Below are 21,411 nucleotides of genomic sequence, written 5' to 3' on the forward strand. Positions count from 1 at the left end.
GACTTGGAATTAGGAACAACTGGGTTCAAATCCTGCCTCAGACACTTGTAGCTGTGTGGTAGCTACAAGTCATTTGGGGAAGTCATTTAGCCTGAGGCTCAGTTTCATCTGTAAAATGGGATTGATAACAATGTTTACCTCACAGGGCTGTTGTATCAAGTAAGATAATGTATGTAAAGCACTTTGCAAAAATAAAAATGACATATATTTTTTTGTATTATGCATAGCACAAACTATAAATGTAGTGCCAAAGTCTTCTTCACAAATTAATTCAACAATACTGTAAATACTGGACCTATCTGTTCATCATACAATGGATCAAAATGATGAAATAGCTGTTCACCTTTATGACTGCTATGACTGGTAAATGTTTAACCTGCTCTGACATCCTGATGATGTACATTGAAGACATTCACCCCGAGGGCCTAGAATCTCTATTCCGTGCAGCTAAGAAGAGAAGAGATCACTCAGGGGAAACAAAGCCTCAGTGGGCGTCCCCTCTAACAACACTGCTGTTCGTCTAGGTCTTCAACCTCAGATTTACAGATTCCCACTTTAAAACACTCTTACCTCTCTAAAACAGAAGAGCACATTGTTTATGCTGATAATCTGATAAAAGAACAACAATCCAGACTTCTACAAATTCAGAAACATTAAGTTTGCTGACCTTAACAAGTGCCTTTCTGGTTTTAAGTGAGCCATATCACTTCTTTGCAAAACCTCACTATCATCATTTAATTTTTGTGTTTATCACCGATGTCTGCATTGAAACATATTATGAATGGGATATTGTACTATTATGTATTATGTTACACCTGGAAAACAACTCAAAGAGGGGGAGTCAAAATGTCAGTATAGCAAGTAGTACAAAACTTCTCCCAACAGACATGAAAAATGCACCAGACCAAATTTTGATGGAGAAATCCAGAATAAAGTCAACAAGTCATTTGTCCCACCCAAGTCAGCAATGAAAGACAGGTCTGCTACATTGGGGATGGGATCTGGCTGGAGCATGGCACTCCTGGAGTACTCCAGTGCCAAGGGAAAGGCTGTGAATGAGGGCAAAAGGAGGTCTCAGACCCATACAGGGCACCACGATGGGTACAGGTGCCAACTTGCAGGTTTGTCGCTCACTCTCCAGTTCTGGGTCACAGATTTAATGTGGAGGATTGAAGCCTTATGGTTGCAACCAGGAGTTGCATTCCCATGTAGAAAGGCCTGCAGTGTCTACTGAGAAATGAGGAAGTTCAGAAGAAAACTGCAGCAGAGCAGCTCAGACCTAAGAGCAGAGCAGGATCTCTTTCCCAGAGTTTATCCCCACCTTCAGAGGAATAACCAGGGCAGAAATCCCAGACCAAAGGAGACTACAATTCTGTCATTGAACCAATAAAACTCTCCAACTAGCTGAAAGTGGCTGAGTCCAGCAGTATCCACTGTTGCTCAAACCCAAATTCCAGTCAAGAACTTGCAGAGCTCACAATGGGGGCAGTAATCAGTCTTTGTTCTGGATCAGACTATTCTGGGAGCAATAAAACCTTGCAGGTCCCCAGACTGTCTCTGAATAGCCCCTCAAGAAAAAAGCAACAGAACCAGACTAGGCCTTCACTCCAGAAATGATACAAAGCCCAGCCCCAAAAGTGAGACCAAACACAGGCAGTAGGTTGAAAGAAGGAACAAGTGAAAAATAATCCCATCATAAAGACCTACTGTGACGTTAGAGTAGCTCAGGACATACACCCAGAAGAAAAGCATGATGCTGAAACATCTATAAGCAGGGAAAACACAGCCCGGCTACAAATTCAACAAGAATTCTTGGAAGAGATGAATCAAGAGTTAAAAAGAATGAAAAAATATTTTTGTCAATAAAATGAGAGCACTTAAAGAAAAAAACAAAAAAGAAATGACAGATATGGAAGAAAGAATTGGAAAGGGAGTTAACAGCTTAACATAAGAGGTATAAGACCTGGGCCACACAACAAACTCTTTGAAAATTAGAATGAAACAAACAGAAGTCAAATGATTCCATGAGACAAGACAGTAAGAAATACTCCAATAGTCAAAAGATTGCGGAAAAAATTGGAAAAAAATATAAGGTATCATAGCAAAAACAGGGAAAGGAGAAAAAACTCTAAGACTGCCATGCCAAAAAAAGAGCTTAGATATATTATTTTGAGAAATCTTAAAAGAAAACTGTCCAGATATATTAAAACCAAAGGGCAAATAAGGAATAGAAAGAATCTACTGGTCACTTCCTGAAATAAATCCCAAAATAAAAACTCCAAGGAATATTATGACCAAAATCTAGTTTCTAGGTCAAAGGAAAAAAATACTGCAAGCAGTCAGAAAGAAAGAAAAGAAATCTTTTCTAGGAGCCAGATTCAGGACCACACATGACTTAACAGTCACCACTATAAAGAAGTGGAGAGCTTGGAAGAAGATATTCCAGAAGGCAAAAGATATGGGCTTACAGCCAAGAATAATTTACCCAGCAAAACTGAGCAAACCTAAGAAACTTTCAAGTGTCTATGGGAAAAAAATTGGACCTTCTATGAAACAAAGGACTTCCAAACATTCTCAATGAAAAGACCAGAGCTGGGTAGAAACTTTCAAAGTTCAAATACCAGAGTTGAGAAACACGTAAAAGTAAACAGGAATGAACAATAACAAGGAACTAAACAAGGACAAACTGCTCATCAGAGGTTATAGGAGCCCCCCGGACAAGGCCTGAGAGTAGTTCTATTATATTTTGATAATTTTAAGAATGGAAACAAAGAAGGGAAGTGTGAGGGCAGAGTGGGGAGGGAAAGGAAGGTTACAGGGAAAGTTCTCTCACGTAATCAGGATGGGAAAGTAAAATCTACAGAAACAAGGAGAAAGGGTTAACACATCAACCTCACTCTCATGTGAAGTAGTCAAAAGAAGGAAGGACACACATACATACACACACACACACACACACACATAACATCTGGGTACAGAAATACATTTCACTCAATGGGAAAATAGGAAGGAAAGGGGAATTAGAGAACAGTACATTAAGGGAAGCATTAATCCTAAACAAAACAAACTGAGGATGCACAAAAACATAGCTCTTTTTGACACAGCAAAGAACAGGAATCTAGGGGATGCCCATCAATGAAGGAATGGCCAAGCAAGCTGTGGTATACAAATGTGATGGAACATTATGATGATTCAAGAAATGAAGAAGAGGATGAAACCAAAGAAACTTGGGAAAACTTGTATGAACTGATGTAGAGCAAAGTGAGTAGAACCAGGAATAATTCTTACAATGACAGTAATGTGGTAAATACAAACGACTTTGTAAGAATTGGGAATTCTGATTAGAGTAATGACCAGTCACAATTCCAGAGGACTAATGATGAAACATAATCTCCACCTGCTGATAAAGAGGTGAGGGACACAAAAAATAGAAGGAGAGACATTTGGGCAAGTGGGGAGAGGGAATGTGGCCAATGGAGTCAAGATAGTGGAGAGGTAACATTTTTGCCTTCATTACTCCACGGGGACCTAGAAAGCAGAATTAGACCAAATTCTCATTGGGAAAGCAAAGAAAAAGTCGCAGTGAGTCATTCTTCCAGTTTAGGAAGACAAAAAGGACAGTGAACCCTGAGGTGGAGGCTGGCCAGCAGCACAGCAGCAGTGGCAAGGAGAAGCCCAATGCTCAGAAATAGCAATAGGATCAAACACTTGGGCCAAAAGATCTCAAGGAATTTATGTACTTGCACAGGGAACAGGAATGAATGCCATCTAGTAGTTTCATTGTCCACTATCCAGATCTTGGTCACAGTTCCTGGGCACAGGCCACAAAGGCCCTACCCATATACAAGCAAGGAACAAGTTCTAAAAAGTTGAATGTGTGGCTCAGAGTCTAAGAGTAATGCAGGGATTCAGTTCTAAACCGACAGCAGAATAACCAGAGCAGAAGATGACAACTAAAGAGGAACCAAGTAATGCAGCAGCTAAGTAACAGCAGGCTAAGAGTGACTGAGTCCAGCAGTGATCTACTGAATCCTAAACACACACAACACAAAAGACCCAAACCTGAGTCAGGAACTCATAGAACTTTGACAAGAGCAGTGAAGAGACCACTTCTCAGATCATACCCTTTGGAAGCACTGAAAACTTACAGGCCCCCAGATCGAGCTCTGATGTGACCAATGTGGAGATTCGTTTTGATTTGCTATAGATGTTTGTAACAGGTTTTTGTTTTTCTTTAGTTGAGGGGAAGGGGATGAAGAAGGAGGATAAGAAGGATTTTTAAAATCAAAAACAAAACAAAACAAAACAAAAAACAATCCAATGCTGAGTGAGGGGAGCAGAACCAGAAGAACATTGTACAGTTACAGCCACATTGTGTGATGACTAATTTTGATAGACTTGGCTCCTCTCAGCAATGCAAGGTTCTAAGACAACTCCAAAACACTCATGAGGGAAAAAGCTATCCACATCCAGAGAATTAGAGTCTGAAAGCACATTGAAGCATACTATTTGCTCTTTGTTTTTTCTTTCTCATAGTTCATTCCATTGATCCTAATTCTTCTTTGCAGCATTACTAATGTGAAAATATGTTTAATGTGAACGTATATGTAAAGCCTATATCTGGACTGCATGCTGTCTTGGGGAGGGGTAAGGGGGAGAAAATTTGGAACTCAAAAGCGTGTGGAACTGAATGTTGTAAACTAAAAATAAATACATAAATAAAAATGCTTAAAAAAATCACACAATCCAAATGTCTTGTGTTACTAACGCCAATAGAACTAACTAAAACTTGCTCTAAATCATCAGCAGAGGAACTTATTGTGTTAGGTGGAGTCTCTGGGGAATATAGATTTGATTTATTTATTACGATCTCAAGTTGATCCAGGTTAAAATGTTTATGCTGACACATCAGCATATATCATGGAAGTTCTGGAAAAATGCCAACTGCCACTTAGAAGAAGCACTAGCCGAGCACAGTCCCATGTTAAAGCAATTCCCCATGGATATACGTTGCTGGGACAATTGGGGTAACTGAAGTGAACAGCACAGGAGTTTTGGGGCCACAGCAGGAATACCGACTTGTTTTCCCCTTTTGTTCCATTTATCCACCCTGAACGATACAATCTTCTGCCTGTTCAATGATAGCCCTGGCTATCACATGCAAACAAGATGAAGTTCTGTCTTGGTTGTTCAAAATTATTTCCAGGCTCCAATCCTTGGATGAAACAGGTAAGGGACTCCCATCTCACAGATCATACATGACACCTCAGTTCAGGCACAAATGCAACGTTATAACAATGTATCAGTGTCTCCCTCCTTCAGTACATTCCTCATTGCAGTAGACACTTCAAATGCCTTCGGGTGTTTCAGGGTCACTATTCTCCTTAAATCCACAGTGAGTAGCTTTCAGTCAGTTCTCAGGCTTTGTCCGTACTAGAGCTAAAAGTGATCCCCTAACCTCAAGCTTTCAGGTGAAGGGGCATGAACTCTATTAAAGTAAAATAGCTGGTGAACCTGAGTCTCATCAGCTAGTATGAAGAACTCCAACAATCCATTGCGATTTAAGGGCATCCTTGTCCAGTGCTTTCCTCAAAACTATACTTTAATGGTCCACTATCATCCTGTAATTTGTATTCTTTGGAGATACTTCTATAAAATAAAAGTAATTTACATAAAAAAAACTATAGAGTGTAGGGCACAAGGAGGAAGGGCACTCAGGAGACAAACATGCCACCCACATGAAACAATTAGAAGAAGGAAACTAGCATTTATATAATACCTACTGTGTACCAGGAATTGTGCTAAGCACTTTATAAATATTATCCCATTTCATCCTCATGACATATCTGGGAGGTGGGTGCTGTTATTACCCCCATTTTACAAGGGACGAAACTGAGGCCAACAGGATTAAATGACCTGCCCAGGGTAATACAGCTAGGTAAGTCACTGAGGCCAGATTTGAGTTCAGGTCTTCCTGACTCCAGGACTAGCCCCTTTCTCACTGTGCCACTCAGGACATTAATTTCTCTAAATTTTCTTTTGTAAGCCCAATAGTGCTGTTCAGCCTACCTTATCTGTGAGGTAAATTGAAACATCTATAAAGGCAAAATAAACATCTCATTGTCCACCATGAGGATCCTCTAAAACATAAAATCTGCAAATACTTGTGGTTCAGTCATTTTTCAGTTATGTCCAACTCTGTGACCCCAATTGAGGTTTTCTTGGCAGAGACATTGGAGGGGTTTGCCATGTCCTTCTCTGGCTCGTTTTACAGATGAGGAAACTGAAGCAAACAGAGTTAGGTGATTTGCCCAGGGTCACACAACTAATATGTGTCTGAGGCCAGATTTGAACTCAGGAAGATGAGATGCAAATATACCGACTGAGTTTTTCTAATGACAGGTTCACTTATAGCTATTATGAAATTTTTAAAAGAATTTACACCTAGATAGGGTATCCCTTTTTACCAGTAGTGACAGTTACCCATTCTCATAACAAATGGTAAGGTAATTTTCAAGGCCTGAGAGATCTTGTAGCATTCTTATTGCCCATTATATCTTTAGTCTGCACATAGCAACAGAAGAACAACATTGGATTTTTAAGAACCTAGCTAATATTTGTGCTAAGACTGGACTTTGGGAGCTGAAGCTCTGTTCCTTCTTCTCTCCTGCTCACCGAAAGGGCACAGCAAACCTAAGAAACTCTCAGCCAGACCTCCAGTCACTCCCATACCAAAGAGATCTCCAATTAACAGATGTAACTGTGCTAACCATAGTCAGGAGCTAATGAAATGGATTACCTCATTTATCAATAGCTATCAGAAGTTCTAACTACCTGGTAACCTTGGCAGCAACCTCCGACCAGAATTCTATGTCTGTATCAAGCTCTCATCTATGGGAAAAAAGTTTCTTAGTCCCCTGCAGCAGTCTGCCCTGGATCTTGTGAACCTCCAATATTGTTTGCTGTCAGTATCATAAGTCTGAGTGAATACCAGAATTGAACACATATCCATCATACAACTCCTGGCCTAGACTTCTTTGCCCCACTAGAATCGGTGGAAAAAGAATCACAGAGTAAACGTACCAGCCTGCTTCATGTAATAAACCATACACAGGCTGCCTGCAGGCTGCATGCTCAATTAGAAAACCACATATTAACATCGACTATGTTCCATTGCATTTTTATTTATTTTGTTTAATATAATATTATTTCGTATATTACTTCCCAAGTACATTTTAATCAGGTTCAGGCTGTACTAGAGAGTGTGGTGGGAGGCATATATGACACCTCTGAACCAGACCCTGTCTCACAATCTTTTGACTTAGGCATCTCATTCCAAATCTCCAACTATACCCAAAGGTTAATTCTTAAACCCATGGTCTTTTCAGTTTTTTCTGGGTCTCCTGATCGCCCAGTATATGACTTTAGCAGTCACGCTATGGCTGCTCCCCTGCCTCCCACTCTGAGGATCCTGAGTGTTAATTCCATTTCTGAGGCTACTGGAGGTTAACATCACCAAGTAAAGGTAAGATGAAAGCTTCAAAGGGGAAGAAGATGGAAATAAAGAGAGAGCCATTCTTTCGGCATGAATGGCTCCCATATTGAAGCCAGCCTCCTATAACCACTCACTCTGAAGAGAGATTCTTACGTGAAAACAATAAAGTAGGCAACAATTAACTCCAGAATTTATATTTTTGTTCTCCTCCAAGTCCCCTGTTAAGGTGGTCAAAGAGTAAAATAAAGTTGCCTTATGGTGCTCCCCAAGGTCAATGACAGATTTGTAAGCCTCTATATAACTTTAAGATTCACTGAAGACCTGGAATGGCTGTCTTCCATTTTTTTCTTTGCTTCCTACACTGTACTTATTAGTGAATTTGTTCACTAATTTTTTCACTGAAATTGTCTGTATTCATAGTTTACTAAGCTAACAGCAGAGTGCTGGCTCTCAACTGATCCCGTCCATGGTCTGTAATAACAAAAAAAGCTTCTCTACTTAGTCTTCCCTCCAACTTGTGAACTGTGGTCTGAATCACAATAAGTGCTTCAATGGGACCCTAAGCAGCTCGAAGATGGCACAGCCAGAATTCATTTCTTTGACGATCCACTCCTCCAGGCTTGGTTCTTCTTGGATAGGTCTTTTCACGGTCCCCCTGATGAGACAGACTCCTTCTTGTTTCCACATCACTCACTAATTCTATCCACTTTCTAAAGCCCCTAGTCAAGTCCATCTCCACCATAAAGGCCTCCCTCCCCAGCCCTAAACTAGTTCTGGACTCTTTAACTTTTCCCTTCTAAAGTCCTATTGTATAACAGAGCCTTCTAGTGCTTGTATCATCTATGGGTATTCATTTTCTTTTTCTAATAAAAAGAATGTTGTTGAAGAAGTGTGTCCTTTTTAAGTGCCTCTTATGTGTCAAGCATTGTAGGCACCAAGAGCTTTAAAATTATTAACTCATTTGGTCCTCACAATCACCTTGAGAGGTAGGTGTTACTATTATCCCCATCGTACATTTTTACAGGAAATAAAGACAGGGGTGAAGTGACTCACTCAGGGTCACACAGCTATGCAGTGTCAAAGGCTGGATTTCTTTTTTTGGGGGGAGGGAGAGGCAATCAGGGTTAAGTGACCTGCTCAGGGTCACATAACTAGTAGGTATCTTAGGATGAATTTGCCTAGCTATCACCTACTACCTCCACCACTTAGCTACTCCCAAAGGCTGAATTTGAACCCAGGTCTCTCTGACTCCAGAGCCAATGTTCTATCTACAAGCTGCCTCTGAAGACATTCATTCATTCAAATGTTAAGTACTTACTGTGCACAGAGCACTGTTTAGGCATTAGGGAAGGCATAAAGGTATGGTCTTTTTTAGTTTTTTCTGGGTAAATTCTGGGGAATTTACAGGGTATATGCTTTAGAAATATTTGTTGAATGAATGGATTTACTGACTTATGGATGTATCTGTCTACCCTCAGATGGGGCAGACAAGGGAAAATTTCATCTTCTTTCCATGTCCTTCCCATCTTATAATCCCACCCTGGTTCAAAGGCCTCCAAAACCTTATTGCTTACCTTTCTCACTGTGTCTGTTTAAGTGGAGGGTGGGAATAATAGCTTGATACTGAGGTCCAATCATGATCTCCTGAAAAGTCAATATGCCAGAAGAATTACCCACAATAACAGGGCACAATGGGGCCTTCATGGGGCTCCCAGCATGCAGATGGTCTGGGTAGCTATTTTCTAAGCATTCTGTTTGGTTTTTCCACAAGTGAATACAGGTCAATTCCCTTTGTGGGTCCTCCCAGATGTGTAACTTGGTTGGTTTCTGCCTTAGTTACCCACCCAGCACTATTCAAATGGCTTGGGGAGAAGAAACTATTCCTTTTCTGAGAATAATTGAGCACGTGATGTTCTATCTATCATTGTCATCATTTCACAGAGGAGGGAGGAAACAGACTGAAGACTTCCTGAGGTGATAGAATCTGTAAGTGGCAGAGCCAGGTTCTCTTTCCCTTATGCTAAGCCCTCATGTTCCCCACAAAGTAATTCTCAGAAATTCTGAGGAGGGCCTATCGATGTAGGCATGGGGTCTTTTAGGCTCCCATTCCACCTCAATGCATTTTTTTCTCCAAGAGCCCTCCATGGATCACTCACTTTCTTGCACTCGTTGGAGGGCAGAGAATCTTCTTCTGAGTCAGATGAAGAAGAAAAACAAGGCTCTTTGTCTTCATCAGCAAGGAAATGTGCTTTGGGAAGAGGAAAACAGTAATATGTGGGCAGTTATGACTTGGCTTGTAGCACTGCTCTACTCTATACTACAAATGGGGCCATAAATAACAAAGAATGGCAGCTCACACCTCTGGAAACAAAGGGCTGCACATAGTTTTCTACACTGTGAGTTTGGGAGTGCAAGGATTATTTTCCTCATTTTGTTCATAAGAACTAAGGTTCTGAAATGGCAGAAGATTTTCCCATGAACACAAAGTTAAGGGGAAGACTCAAAAGACCTGAGTCTCCATGGCCAATGGGCTTTATATCACATCCTAAACTTCTGTCTGTCAGGGGTACGGGGGAAAGGAGAATGGGAGAGAGCGAGGGAGAGACAGACAGACAGACACTACGTAACTGGATTCTAATTATGTGATTCTGATCTGGGGGAAAAGGAAACCAAGGTACATGAGCAACATCCCTTGGAGAAGACGAAGGGGTAGGAGCTAACTCTTCTCAGGTGTTCTTCCCAACTGCCCCCCAGCTCCACATCTTGCCTCACGCCCAAGAGGCTCAAACTGGTGGGCAAAGGGACTGAATTGAAGTCCAACTCCTAGCATGTACATCTGTTTGGGTGAAGCTTTACCCCTGACACTTGTCAAAACTCTTAATTGACATCAGTAGTAAAACCTACAGCTGGCCTGGTTGGGGAACAGGTCTGATGCATCGTGGGAAGTCACAGATGGGGTCAGGTCATCAGCTGATGACTGTGTCTCCTCCTCTTCTTCCCCTGAAAGCAAATCCTTCGCTATTTGTTCCTTTTAACAAGAAAGTGAAAAACATTTTTTTTTTTCAAACTTGAGGTCCAGAATGAAGCAAATGTTTTCCTCAGGTACTATAAGGCTTAGGGTCCACACACTAATCTCCCCTCCCCCTCCCATTTTATTAAATCCCCCAGGGAATTCCTTTCAAGATAGTCCCACAAATGGGCCTCCTGGATAATCTCCTCTGGATCCCTGGATCTCCCCTGGATCCAACTACCTGAGGTCCACAAGTCATGATGTTCCATGAAAATCTCTGTGTTCCTCTTCCCTTAACCAATCTTCCTTCTAGCCTCACTTCTTATCTAACATTCCCCAGGACCAGGGCAAATTTTATCAATTAATCAGTCTAAGCCAGACTTGCAGATTGACACTCACCTAAGGTGAGAATATGCTGAAAATATTAGCAAGAAACAGACTTGGTTAATTTTACAATTTCATGTTCTGAACAGGATTTACAAGATTAGTCAAACAAAAAACTGCTTTGATATGAAGAACAGGGTCAATCTAGTTTTCAACCAGTTTGCAATCTTTCCAAGTGATCAGTCTCTGTTCTGCAGTCCTTCCTTACCTTATCCAGGGTCATATCTGGGAGGTTGGGGGCAATGTCATTTCCCTCACTCTCTTGCTCTGAAATTGGATCTGATGCTTCATAGCCATAGAGTGCGAGCAGTTCTTCAAACGGCATGTCGCTGCTCTGAGGGAGAAAATGACAAAATATCACCTAGGGAGACTGGTAGTCCCAAAACCAATCTCTATGAGTTGAGAATAAGAAGAAAACCGAGGATTAAAGAAACATACTAGGGAGATGGACACATGCAGACATCATCAGGTACATTTATCCCAACCATCCCTGTTCTTCAGGGGACATCTCCTTCAAGAACATTCCTTAAAACATCAGTCCTCAGTGATCAGTACTTACTATGTGTAACACACAATTGAGTGCTTTGTTATGCTGTTTTATTGTCTAATTGTTTCATAGTATATGCATTCTCTCTCAAATGAGACTAAGATCCTGAAGATCATTCAACTCTAGTGGACATCTGGTAGGCCTTCAATTGGCACCTTTTGAATTTTACTTTCTAACTCCCCAAGAGCTTCCTATGTGGGGTGTGCCACACCTTGACAAGGCTGTGCTGAGCACTAAGGGATGTAACAGACCAAAGGTCTGCTTAGGTTTGTACCCTAGCTGTCACTTATGAGCCGTATGAATTTGGGCAAAGCATGTAATTCATCTGGGCCTCAATTTCCTCGTGTCACACAGGAATAATAAATCTTCATCGTGCTTACAACAGGGATGCAGAAAGATATTGAAGCACTTCAAAACAGTAAAATGTGATACAAATACAAGCTGTAACATATGTTACATAAGCTAGTGTTTTTAATGCACGTTGTAACAGGAGATGATGGGGTGGAGCTGACAAAATTTCTCACTCCACAACTTCAGGTTTTTATATATTTCCATGGGCCTTTGTTTCCTTCTTGGAAATGATTAGAGAAATAAGGAAGGTGAGAAAGAAAACAAAATGGTCATGAGAGGCTGAATGAAAAAGATTTTGTTGAACTCAGTTTAAAGAAACCTTTGGCCATGGGGAGCAAGGACATAGAAAATGTTCTCCTGGCTCACGCTCATTGTTCTATTAGCCCAGCAGCCTATCTCTAAAAATGACACCAAGGCATAGTTTGGAGAAGGGCATGGGTTATTACCCATAATGTCAACTTCCAAGATTCTAGGACTATGCTCCATGGTCTCTGAAGGGACTGGGTCCAAGCATCCTTTGGAAAGAGAACAGGGTGTCAGCTTCCTAAGCAACCCTCATTCCTTGATAGCTTGGGAGGCTCCCTTTCCCAGAAAGGCTATGGTTAAGACTCTATGAACACTGAAAGGAAGCAGCTCTAGAGAGGGATCTGGGATTCCAATCATTCACGCTGGCAGCTTATTGTTCCAAGGCATTTTGGTAGGGTGAACTGAGTCTTTTATCTTCAGGGCAGGATACTAGCAATCTGGTCAATCCCCCAAGGACTCTTTTCACAAGGGAATATCTTATTTCCCCTGAAAAGAATCAAATGAGGATTTCAATTGCTGAAAGTTTTCACTCTCATTCCCAGATGCTGAAAATGTCTGAGAATTCCAAATCAGATTATGCTGTCTTCACTCCCACAGTGAGGACGTGAGGCTACTAGGATGGATTAGAGGTTGCCCAAGACAGGTTTCTCCTACCCTGTCCTGATCCATCATTCTGTACCTGAGATGTGTTGAAGCTTTTCTCCAGTTCTTCTAGTGACTTTTCTTTGTCTTGTGTTTCACCTTCCTGTTCTTCTCGGATACCGTAGTTTTGGGACAAGATCTCTGACAGGTTGAAACGATGGTCATCAGAGCCCATGGACACAACTGTGGGGGATACCAATCTGAGTGAGTTTCCCTGACTTGTAGGATAGCTGTTCAATGGAGTAAAGTACCTGCTTCCCCCATCCCCAACTCTGCCTTTTGCCATCCAACTATCCTTTAAAAGGGCAAGCTGAAATGTAGCCTCCCCTCATGGAGTAGTCTCTGTTTCCTCAACTGGACGTGGTTCCTTTATTATATGTTTTCACAGTAATTTATACTTTTCTCATGTACTTATTTCTAATCTGAATAATGTCTGGTATCTGTCCTATTAAACTGAAGTTCCCTACGGCAAGGGACCATGTCTTACTTATCTTTGTATGTTCCCCTAGAGCCACATAAGAGGTCCTTAACATATATTCATTGAGTTTAATTCTAGCATATCAACATGAATGACTCCAAGAAAATATATCTAGCTTTTCTAGTATTAGGTACTGAGAAAGATGGGAAAAACTGAAACCATTAAGGCAACTGGGAAAGAGTCTTAGAAATCTGTTGGAATAACAAAAAAAATGTTATTTTTATAAATAACTTCATTTTGGACAGACTGCCTGCCAGCCTCTTCCTTAACCAACACTACTCCCCAAAAAGGCCAATCTAGGCCACAGCACTACTGCCCACACTTTAGCTCAAGGAATCTTCAAGTCGACCTCTATAATACCACTTGCTACTGTACAGATTTGCATAAACCACAGATCAAATCAATGATTTAAGGGCTGGATCTAACTCATGAAAGAGATTTGAGTCTTATCCCTTGACACCAGTCTTAAAAGGGCTGTCAATTACACTATAATGGCTTTTGCAATCATGTTTCCTAACTTGAGTTGAAAATACCTTACAACCAGGTTCCCTTTTTGCTCCCTTGTTTGGTCAAGCAAGCCATGAGGCCAAAGAAAGCTGTTTGCCAGTAGAGAGCAGAGAATCTGGAACAGAACCCAGTATTCTTCTCTGCCCTGGGTTCTCACTGGCCTAGGAGGGAGAAGCAAAGGATGGGTGGGTCGTGCCTGAGCCCTGGGCAGTCTCCACTCACCAGCTTGTCCCAAAACAAACAAACAGCATTGAAGTTAGAGACCCAGCTGCCAAGTGACAAATGGAGGAGGGGACTGGCTTCAGCCTTGGCAGTCAAGTGCCAGGGTGCCCATGCCCGTGGCTGGAAGCAGAGAAGGAAGCCATAAAAACTTGAGGGCAAATACCTGCTGCTGTCTGCAGGCCGGGCTCCCCGGGGCATAGGCTGTGAGCTGGGTAGGAGACCACCCGCGGGCTCTGCCTCCCTGCCGAGGCCTACGGAAGGAAACAGACACCAATGGATCACATGATGGTCTGCCCAAAATTGTTCCCTACTTCCTCATGCCCCATTCCTGCCCAGAGACTTCTTGATAGTCATACTCCACCTCCCTCATTTCCCCTCTCATCATTTTCTTTGAACTCTGGGAAAATTGTTGCCAGACTGTGAAGTCTAAATGAACCAACAGTTTCAGTGACTTGATCAGGGAAACTTTAGGAATGTGACTGCAATGATGATTTAGCCATTGAAGGGACAAAAGTTAGAAAGTACACTTCCACACATGTACTAACAGCCCAACTATAGCACAAGGACCTCATCATGCCATGGGGTCATATTAAAAGGGAGATGGCCTTAATCCTTAGAATGCAGACTTTTTGACCTATCAGAAACTAAATCATCCTAGGCCCTAGGAAGGAACCTGCCTTTTATACCAAAGGCCATACAACAGAAAGGGCAAGAGATGCTAAACTATGCAAATTTAACTCCCTTCTACCATATTTTACCACATAAATTTTTTTTCCAGTTCAAAAATTGGTTTATAACCTTTCATCAAGTAATTGTTGCATGGTATAATTCTGTTTGTCGTGCTGCTTAAAGGTAAACAGAGCAGCAATGTATTCACCTGTGGCATATGGAGATGCTCTCACGAAGAATTCTCAGCACATGTACATTGTCACTATATTTCTAAAAGCCCATTTGCATGGTTTCTTTAGAGCACTGCAGCACTAACGGTATTGTCACCCAACCCAATGAAGGGCCACAGTTGCAAGGGGAGAGGGCGAACAGGCTAAGCTGCCAAGAGTAAGTCACACAATACGGTAAGATGTGAATCTTTCCTCACTATCTAAACTGTACAGTTCATCTGCCAACAACAGTTTACTAATAAATCATTTTTAAGTAATACTGGCACATTTTTTAAAAGCTTCACATATTGTCACCCCCTCCCTTCATTGGCGAAAAATTTGTCATAAAATCTGTGACGATTATGTGGTGAAATACGGTATGTAGCCAACTTCCAGTGGGGAGGGAGAGGAAGCAAAGAAGAAAGGATTTAAGCACCTATGATGTGCCAGACACTGTGCTGAGCACTTTACAAATATCTACATTTGATCCTCACAGCAAATCTGACAGAATTATCCCATTTTACAGAAGAGGAAAGTGAGGCATATATAAGTGAAGTGAGTTGCTATGATTACACAACTACAGTCTTGAAGACGGATTTTAATTCAGGTTTTCCTGACTCCAAGCTCAATGCTCTATTCACCATACCACCTAGCTGCCTCTATATGTCTCTCATCATGAAAAAGAACACTAATCACACCCACTATTCACTGAGAATGAAGGAATCTCTTCTTTCTCCCCATGTTATGACTTCAGACAAGTTATTTAATTTTCTCCCTAACTTTTCCTATAGAGTCTCTGCTCTAAAAGCAGGTTAGCTTCTTCAGTGACCCTGGCTCCACACATGCCCTTCTCCCACGGTGGTCCCCAACTGGAATTTATCAAACTTGTGGAACTGATTCCAACAATGTCGCCACTGCTCAAAACTGCCTTCAGGAGCTGTTTTCGAGGCCTGATATTTTGTCTTCTGAATATTTTCAATGCTGGCAAATCTTTGTTTTGCAAGAAGACAGGAATTTTAGAAATAATTTCATTTGGAACTAAATCTGGACAACAAAGAAGAAAGAGCTAAGAATGTGTTTATGTTGTATAAAAATAAATAGGGCTGTAGATTTAAGAGCTGGAGGGATCTTAGAGGTTAAGTGACTTATCTAGGTTCTCAAATGAGATATGAACAGGGGTCTTCCTGACTCCCAAGTCCAGAACCATACCACCACTCTAAAATATTTCTCTTGCAAACAGGAAGAAATAAGCCATAAAAGAGTAAAGAGTCAGATGACTTTCTCTGCTCTACCACTGGTTAGCTGTACAGGCAACATCACTTAACCTACCTGTACAAAGTATAATGTAAATGTTAGGTGAATATTGTGCAAATTGCAAAAGTAGACAGAACAAAGTTGGGAACTTCTCAGGTGGTTTATAATAAAGACCTTACAGCCTTCCCATTCTTCAACAAAATGAAATACTTGAAGAATAATTTCAGGATCCTTTAGGATAATCTTAGAATCGCCAGTTTCAGGACAGCTAGATGGTGGAATGAATAGAGTACTGGAGGCCAGGAGGACCTGAGTTCAGATTTGACCTCAGACACTTGACACTTGATAGCTATGTGACCTTGGGCAAGTCTCTTAACCCCAACTGCTTTGTCTTCCTCCCTCCAAAAAAAAAAAAAAAAAAAAAAGAAGAGAATCTTTAGTTTCCTTCCAAGCTTGGCTCAATGCTTTCTCCTACATGCAGCTTTCTCAAAGCTCTCAGCAGCTCTCCCCCATTATTTTTATATGTACACAATCCTTACACGTTTGTTTTCACCCACAGAATTAAGTCCCTTGAGGGTAAAGAGTAGTTCATTTTTGTCTCTGCATTGCCAATACCTAGCAAATTGAAGGGGCTTAATAAATGTTAGATGATGAATTGGTATCTTAGATAAAAGTCACAAGATTGATTTTCCTGGAGCTTCTAGACTGGTTGTGAAAGCAGTTCCAGATATGATTTAAGTAATGGCAGGGTAACTTGTGCCAGGGTACCTACAGCCCTAAATGCCCAAATCACCTTTGGGGAACAACATTCTTACCTAATTCAGAATCCATGTGAAATAATCTCTACTCTAAATACTCTGGGAAGCAACCAACTGCCTTTGTGGGACCAAGGATCTCCATAGCCTGGAGGTTGGTTTTATGACAATAACAAAAGAAAAATCCAATTTAAGGTAACTCCTGGACCCAAGCCTTTAACACGCATTTATTTAACTTTTCAATGTGCCAGACAAACACCAGGTACTAGCAGAGGTTAGCCAAAGCCTGTTCTTAGGATGTGCATTCTTTCTCTGAGTTATTTCACCTTACCACGGTTTCCCATGTAGGATTCCTATGCAATCCTGTGCTCTCTACAGTAGCTGCTGCAGCTCCCTTTCCCTAGGGCAGTCCTGCCTGCTTTAATGCCTTGGTTTCTCTTCCATCTCTCTTTTTGGAGGCTGGGGTCAAATAGTCTCTTTGTAACCATGACATTGTTATGAATATTGTTAACACCTGGTTGTGACTCAAGAGCACAGGAGAACAGCAAAGTTGTCTGGGATACCCAAAAAGTGGCATACCTCACGGAAGTAGAGCACACGGTGATGTTGAATTCCTCTACACCTGACTTGGGTTACAGCACACCAAGGAAACACAAGTAGCCTCCAAGAGTGACTGCCTGGACACAACTGAGACGCTGAAAAGTCTTGGTGTAGTTGTTTTAAAAGTCATCCCCAACACTTGGGAAGTCAGAGTCATACTTTATTATATACTTTATTATGTATCTTGATCACATCTTGCCTCTCCAATCAGACTGTAGTCCATTCACGAGTAGGATCATGTCTTGTGTGTTTCTTGCATCCCGACACCCCTCCCTACCTCCCAAGCCCCTGACCTAACAGAGCCAGCATAAAGAAAGAACCCAAACTGTTGACTGAAAAAATGCCAGGGCAAGGCAGAGGTACAAACGTTGGCAGAGAGAACAAAGATTTCCCACCCTCCCATGGTTGAACCTTCCCTGATTCAACCATGCCTTAATAACAGGGCAAAGTTGTTGGTCCTGATGGAATTCTCTGCTGATGGTCTCTGATGTAAATCACTTTAATTTTCCCATGAAGCTGACAGTACTGCCCTGCCCAGCTAGTAAAACTGATGAAGACGCTTCCAACAGCAGATGGATTTATGGTCATTTCTAGGACCAGAAAGCCAGGGAATGCATGCTTGTCACTTGCGGTGCTCAGTTTTGATGTCCTCCTTCTAGGTCCCAGAGAATCATTGGCAGAAAGGCTCACTCTGGCAGAAGGGTCTGGTGGAAACTATCCTTCACAGAGCTCTGACTAGGAATCAACCATGCTCTTGTGTTACTGGTCATTAGGTAAAGCAACTCTTCACTGTTATGGAGCTCACCTTTCAAAATTATTTCTCTTCATCTAAACACCAACTAGATTTTTAGAAAGATTACACACAACCCAAAATGCCTAAATAGGAATTAAGTGACAATATTCCTGATATATCCTTTTTTGCAAATATCAAGTGATAATCCTGGACCAATCATTCCTTTTTTTTTTTTTAAAATAAAATAGTGAAGATATGATGAGGCTATAGTTATAATTCCTTCAGGAACTGATTTACACTAGCTGGTCTCTACCCATTAGGCCCAAGGCTTGGGCAGCTTTTAGCTCCAAGTTTCAACTGCACAACCACCACAAACAGGCAGGAAGAAGAGAAAGCAAAGAAAGAAATCGGCACCCAAAATCCTCAGTACTTTCCACTGACCAAAGATTCAATCTAAACACACCCCTGTGTGGTGTGGCCACACCTGTGGCCTGTCTTTTTCTCCTCTCTCTCCTGTGTACCCAGGCATGTCCCTTGTTCTCAGCCTTTCCTGGGAGGTCTTTCTGGGGCCACTGAGTTACCTACCACATTCCTGAAATTTCCTCCTTGATGTCCTCCCTGAAACCTCCAAGTGGCAATATCTACCATGTCTGAATCTCCCCAGTACTTTGTAATCTTCTTAATAAGAAATGCTAACGTAATGCTACGCACTGGCCGGGTGAATCTGGGCAAGTTACCTGACCCTTATGTACTCTCCAGGTAGGTACCTAAGACTTCAAATGGAAGTAAAAGTGCAAATTGTATTAACAGAGGGAGTTCCCTACACCAAAGAAGTCACAGGTCCAATCTCTATCCCTTTAAGGATTATAAGTTCCTCCATGACATAAACCTTACCAAAGAATATGGACAAGACATAGATGGGTTGGTTGCAATCTATATCTTTGAAGGGGTCATCCCAATCAATGAGATCACAAATCCATTCGAGTGGTTTTAGGTTTATTAAGCCATTTTTGCATAATGATCCTGGAAGCCAGGAGGTACAATTATCTTCACCCCCATCATATGGATGAGGAAACTCAGATTCAAGTTGAAGTTAAAGTTACTAAGATAATAGTTAAGTTAAAGAAGTTAAAGATAAAAGTAATATCCACTAGCATTTATATATGACTTCAAGGTTTCCAAAATACTTTATCTTATTTGATCTTCACAACAACTCTAGGAGGCAGGTGCTACTATTATCCCCATTTTGCAGATGGGGAAACTGAGGCAAACTGAGACAGCTAGTGTGTGCCTGAGGTTAGATGTGAACTCAAGTTTTCCTGACTGCAAATCAAATGTTTTATCCATTGAATCTGGCTTCCTCAAAGCCTGAGTCAGGACTAGAACCCAAGTGCCCTTACTCTAAAAGCCCAGAGTTCCTTAGACACATCACACTACCTTTTCTCAGGTCTTTAAGTAGTGAAGAGTGCTGGGTTTTAAGCCTCTTAATATTCAAGACCTTACACAATCTAGTCCACAATCTACTCTCATACATACTCTTCCTTCCACATTCTAAATTCCAGTAAAGTTGAATTATTCTTAATGCTCTGTTCTGGTCTTCATTCTCCTGCCTCTCCTCCCTACCTCCTTTCACTTCAGTTTTTCCATTCAATCTTTCCCTTCCTTTAAAGTCTCACTGAGGTGCTATCTCTCAGATGAAACCCTGCCTTTCCTGAAAACCTCTCTCTCTCTCTCTCTCAGCCCTCAACGCATCTTTCCCTCCTCCAATTTCTCACAACTTTTTACCTGGCTCTCTCTGGCTCTCATTTCACTCCTTTTGGTATACTGTAAATGTCTTTCTCTATTAGATTTCAAGTTTCTTGAGAGTAAAGTACATCCGTGTAGAAGCTACTTTGTATCCCAAAGCCGCAGATGATGAGACACAGATGGTATACAGTAGATGCTTAAAGCTTGCTGAATGAAGGTAACTTGAATGAATTAATGTGGTGGAGGATCCAGGAGCAGAGCAAGAGGCCACCAGAAATCACCAGGGATTGCCTCAGTGGCTTTGGTACAACAAACTGCCTGTCCCAAATCAGTTTATTACATCCTCCTCTGTTAAAGTTAATGACTTCAGTCTGTACCAAACCTTCAATAGCAGGGAACCCATCTTCCAGGTTTTAGCTAGAAAGCAACGCAGGTCATGAGCAAAAATTAAATGTCATTTCGCAGGGCATAAAGCCCCTCTCATCCAGATAGCTTTAATACAGCACAGCACTATAACCACTGAGCCTTTAGGAATGATACTGCTATCTGCACTGCTGACCTCTGTCATCACCCAGAGTCCCCAGAAAACCCACTTCTCTGGTGAGGGACAAGCAATATAGCGATGTGGAAAGAGCTCCGGCCAGGGGGAAAGGGGTTGGAAGGGGTAAGCAGATTTAGCTTCTAGTCCCGATCCCAGCCTGACTCACAGTGGGAACTTTGGCAATCATTTCCCTCCTCTAAGGTTTTTTCCAGCGCTGCCTTTTTTTAGGATCTCAGATCCAAAAGCCCTCTTTGTCTCCTTTCCCCTCCCGTATTTACAGTCAAACCTTACCTAGGTCTCAGGTTCAAGTGTAACGGACTATGCAAAAGTTTCTTAAGCACCCAGAGCGTGGAGGAGGGACCCAGGCAGCTCTGCTGCAGCAAATCGCGAAGCCACCAGGTCTGCGAAGCGGCTGCGCCCGCGCAACGCGCAGGGAGAGTAACGCAGCGCCGCAAACATCCCTCCCCACCCCACTCCGTGCGAGTCCTTCGCAAAACCCCCGGGGAGCCCCGCCCCGCCCAGCACCGCTGCACCCGGCCAATGCACGGCCTAGCCAGAGCCTGGGCGAGCTCTCCTCCTCCGGCGCTAGCAGCGCGGGGAGCGCTCAGCAAAGTTTGCAACGCGCCGGGACGCTAAGATGCGCGGAGCGTCACCGGGAGAGCCGCAGAGCAAGGGCTGGGGGGGAACGCGGGGGGGAGGGGGAGGGAGATCCCGGAGATTCCCGGTTGCACCCCCCCCAATACACACGCACACCCGTTCCACGGAGACGCTAAGACAGCGCACCAACAGTTAGCTCCGCAAAGTTTGCCAGCGCCAGGTAGGCGTGCACCGCCCCCTCTTCCCCTCCAGCTCCCCTAGCGAGAGCGCGCGGCCCGCCCCCCTCCCATTTCCAGCCCCAACTCCGCTCCACCCCCCCCCTCCCCACTCGGTCGCCCGCAGCCGCCCCGCTCCTCCGCCCCCCA

General features: G+C 42.4%; 1 protein-coding gene and 1 long non-coding RNA gene across 11 annotated transcripts in view; one reads left to right on the forward strand and one right to left on the reverse strand.

The window, feature by feature from the left end:
- MIER2 (MIER family member 2) overlaps positions 1-21,411 on the reverse strand; it is a 37,579-nt gene that overhangs the window by 15,711 nt on the left and 457 nt on the right. For 3 of the 6 annotated variants that reach the window (XM_072601710.1, XM_072601708.1, XM_072601709.1), the window contains exons 2-7: positions 14,106-14,193; positions 12,773-12,918; positions 11,098-11,223; positions 10,400-10,523; positions 9,652-9,743; positions 9,070-9,139 (exon numbers count right to left, since the gene is read on the reverse strand). In XM_072601710.1, coding sequence (XP_072457811.1) covers positions 9,070-9,139; positions 9,652-9,743; positions 10,400-10,523; positions 11,098-11,223; positions 12,773-12,918; positions 14,106-14,193 — 646 coding nt within the window. Of the gene's footprint in view, positions 1-9,069; positions 9,140-9,651; positions 9,744-10,399; positions 10,524-11,097; positions 11,224-12,772; positions 12,919-14,105; positions 14,194-17,408; positions 20,864-21,411 lie in introns of those variants that run through there. The other 3 variants (XM_072601712.1, XM_072601713.1, XM_072601711.1) reach the window with 3 other exon arrangements.
- Positions 20,944-21,411, forward strand: part of LOC140499827 (uncharacterized) — a 32,530-nt gene continuing 32,062 nt past the window's right edge. For all 5 annotated transcript variants that reach the window (XR_011965556.1, XR_011965553.1, XR_011965554.1 and 2 more), the window contains exon 1: positions 20,944-21,266. This is a non-coding gene — a long non-coding RNA (uncharacterized lncRNA). The remainder of the gene's footprint in view (positions 21,267-21,411) is intronic.

Source organism: Notamacropus eugenii, chromosome 4 (genome assembly GCF_028372415.1).
Source record: "Notamacropus eugenii isolate mMacEug1 chromosome 4, mMacEug1.pri_v2, whole genome shotgun sequence".
Taxonomy (NCBI): domain Eukaryota; kingdom Metazoa; phylum Chordata; class Mammalia; order Diprotodontia; family Macropodidae; genus Notamacropus; species Notamacropus eugenii.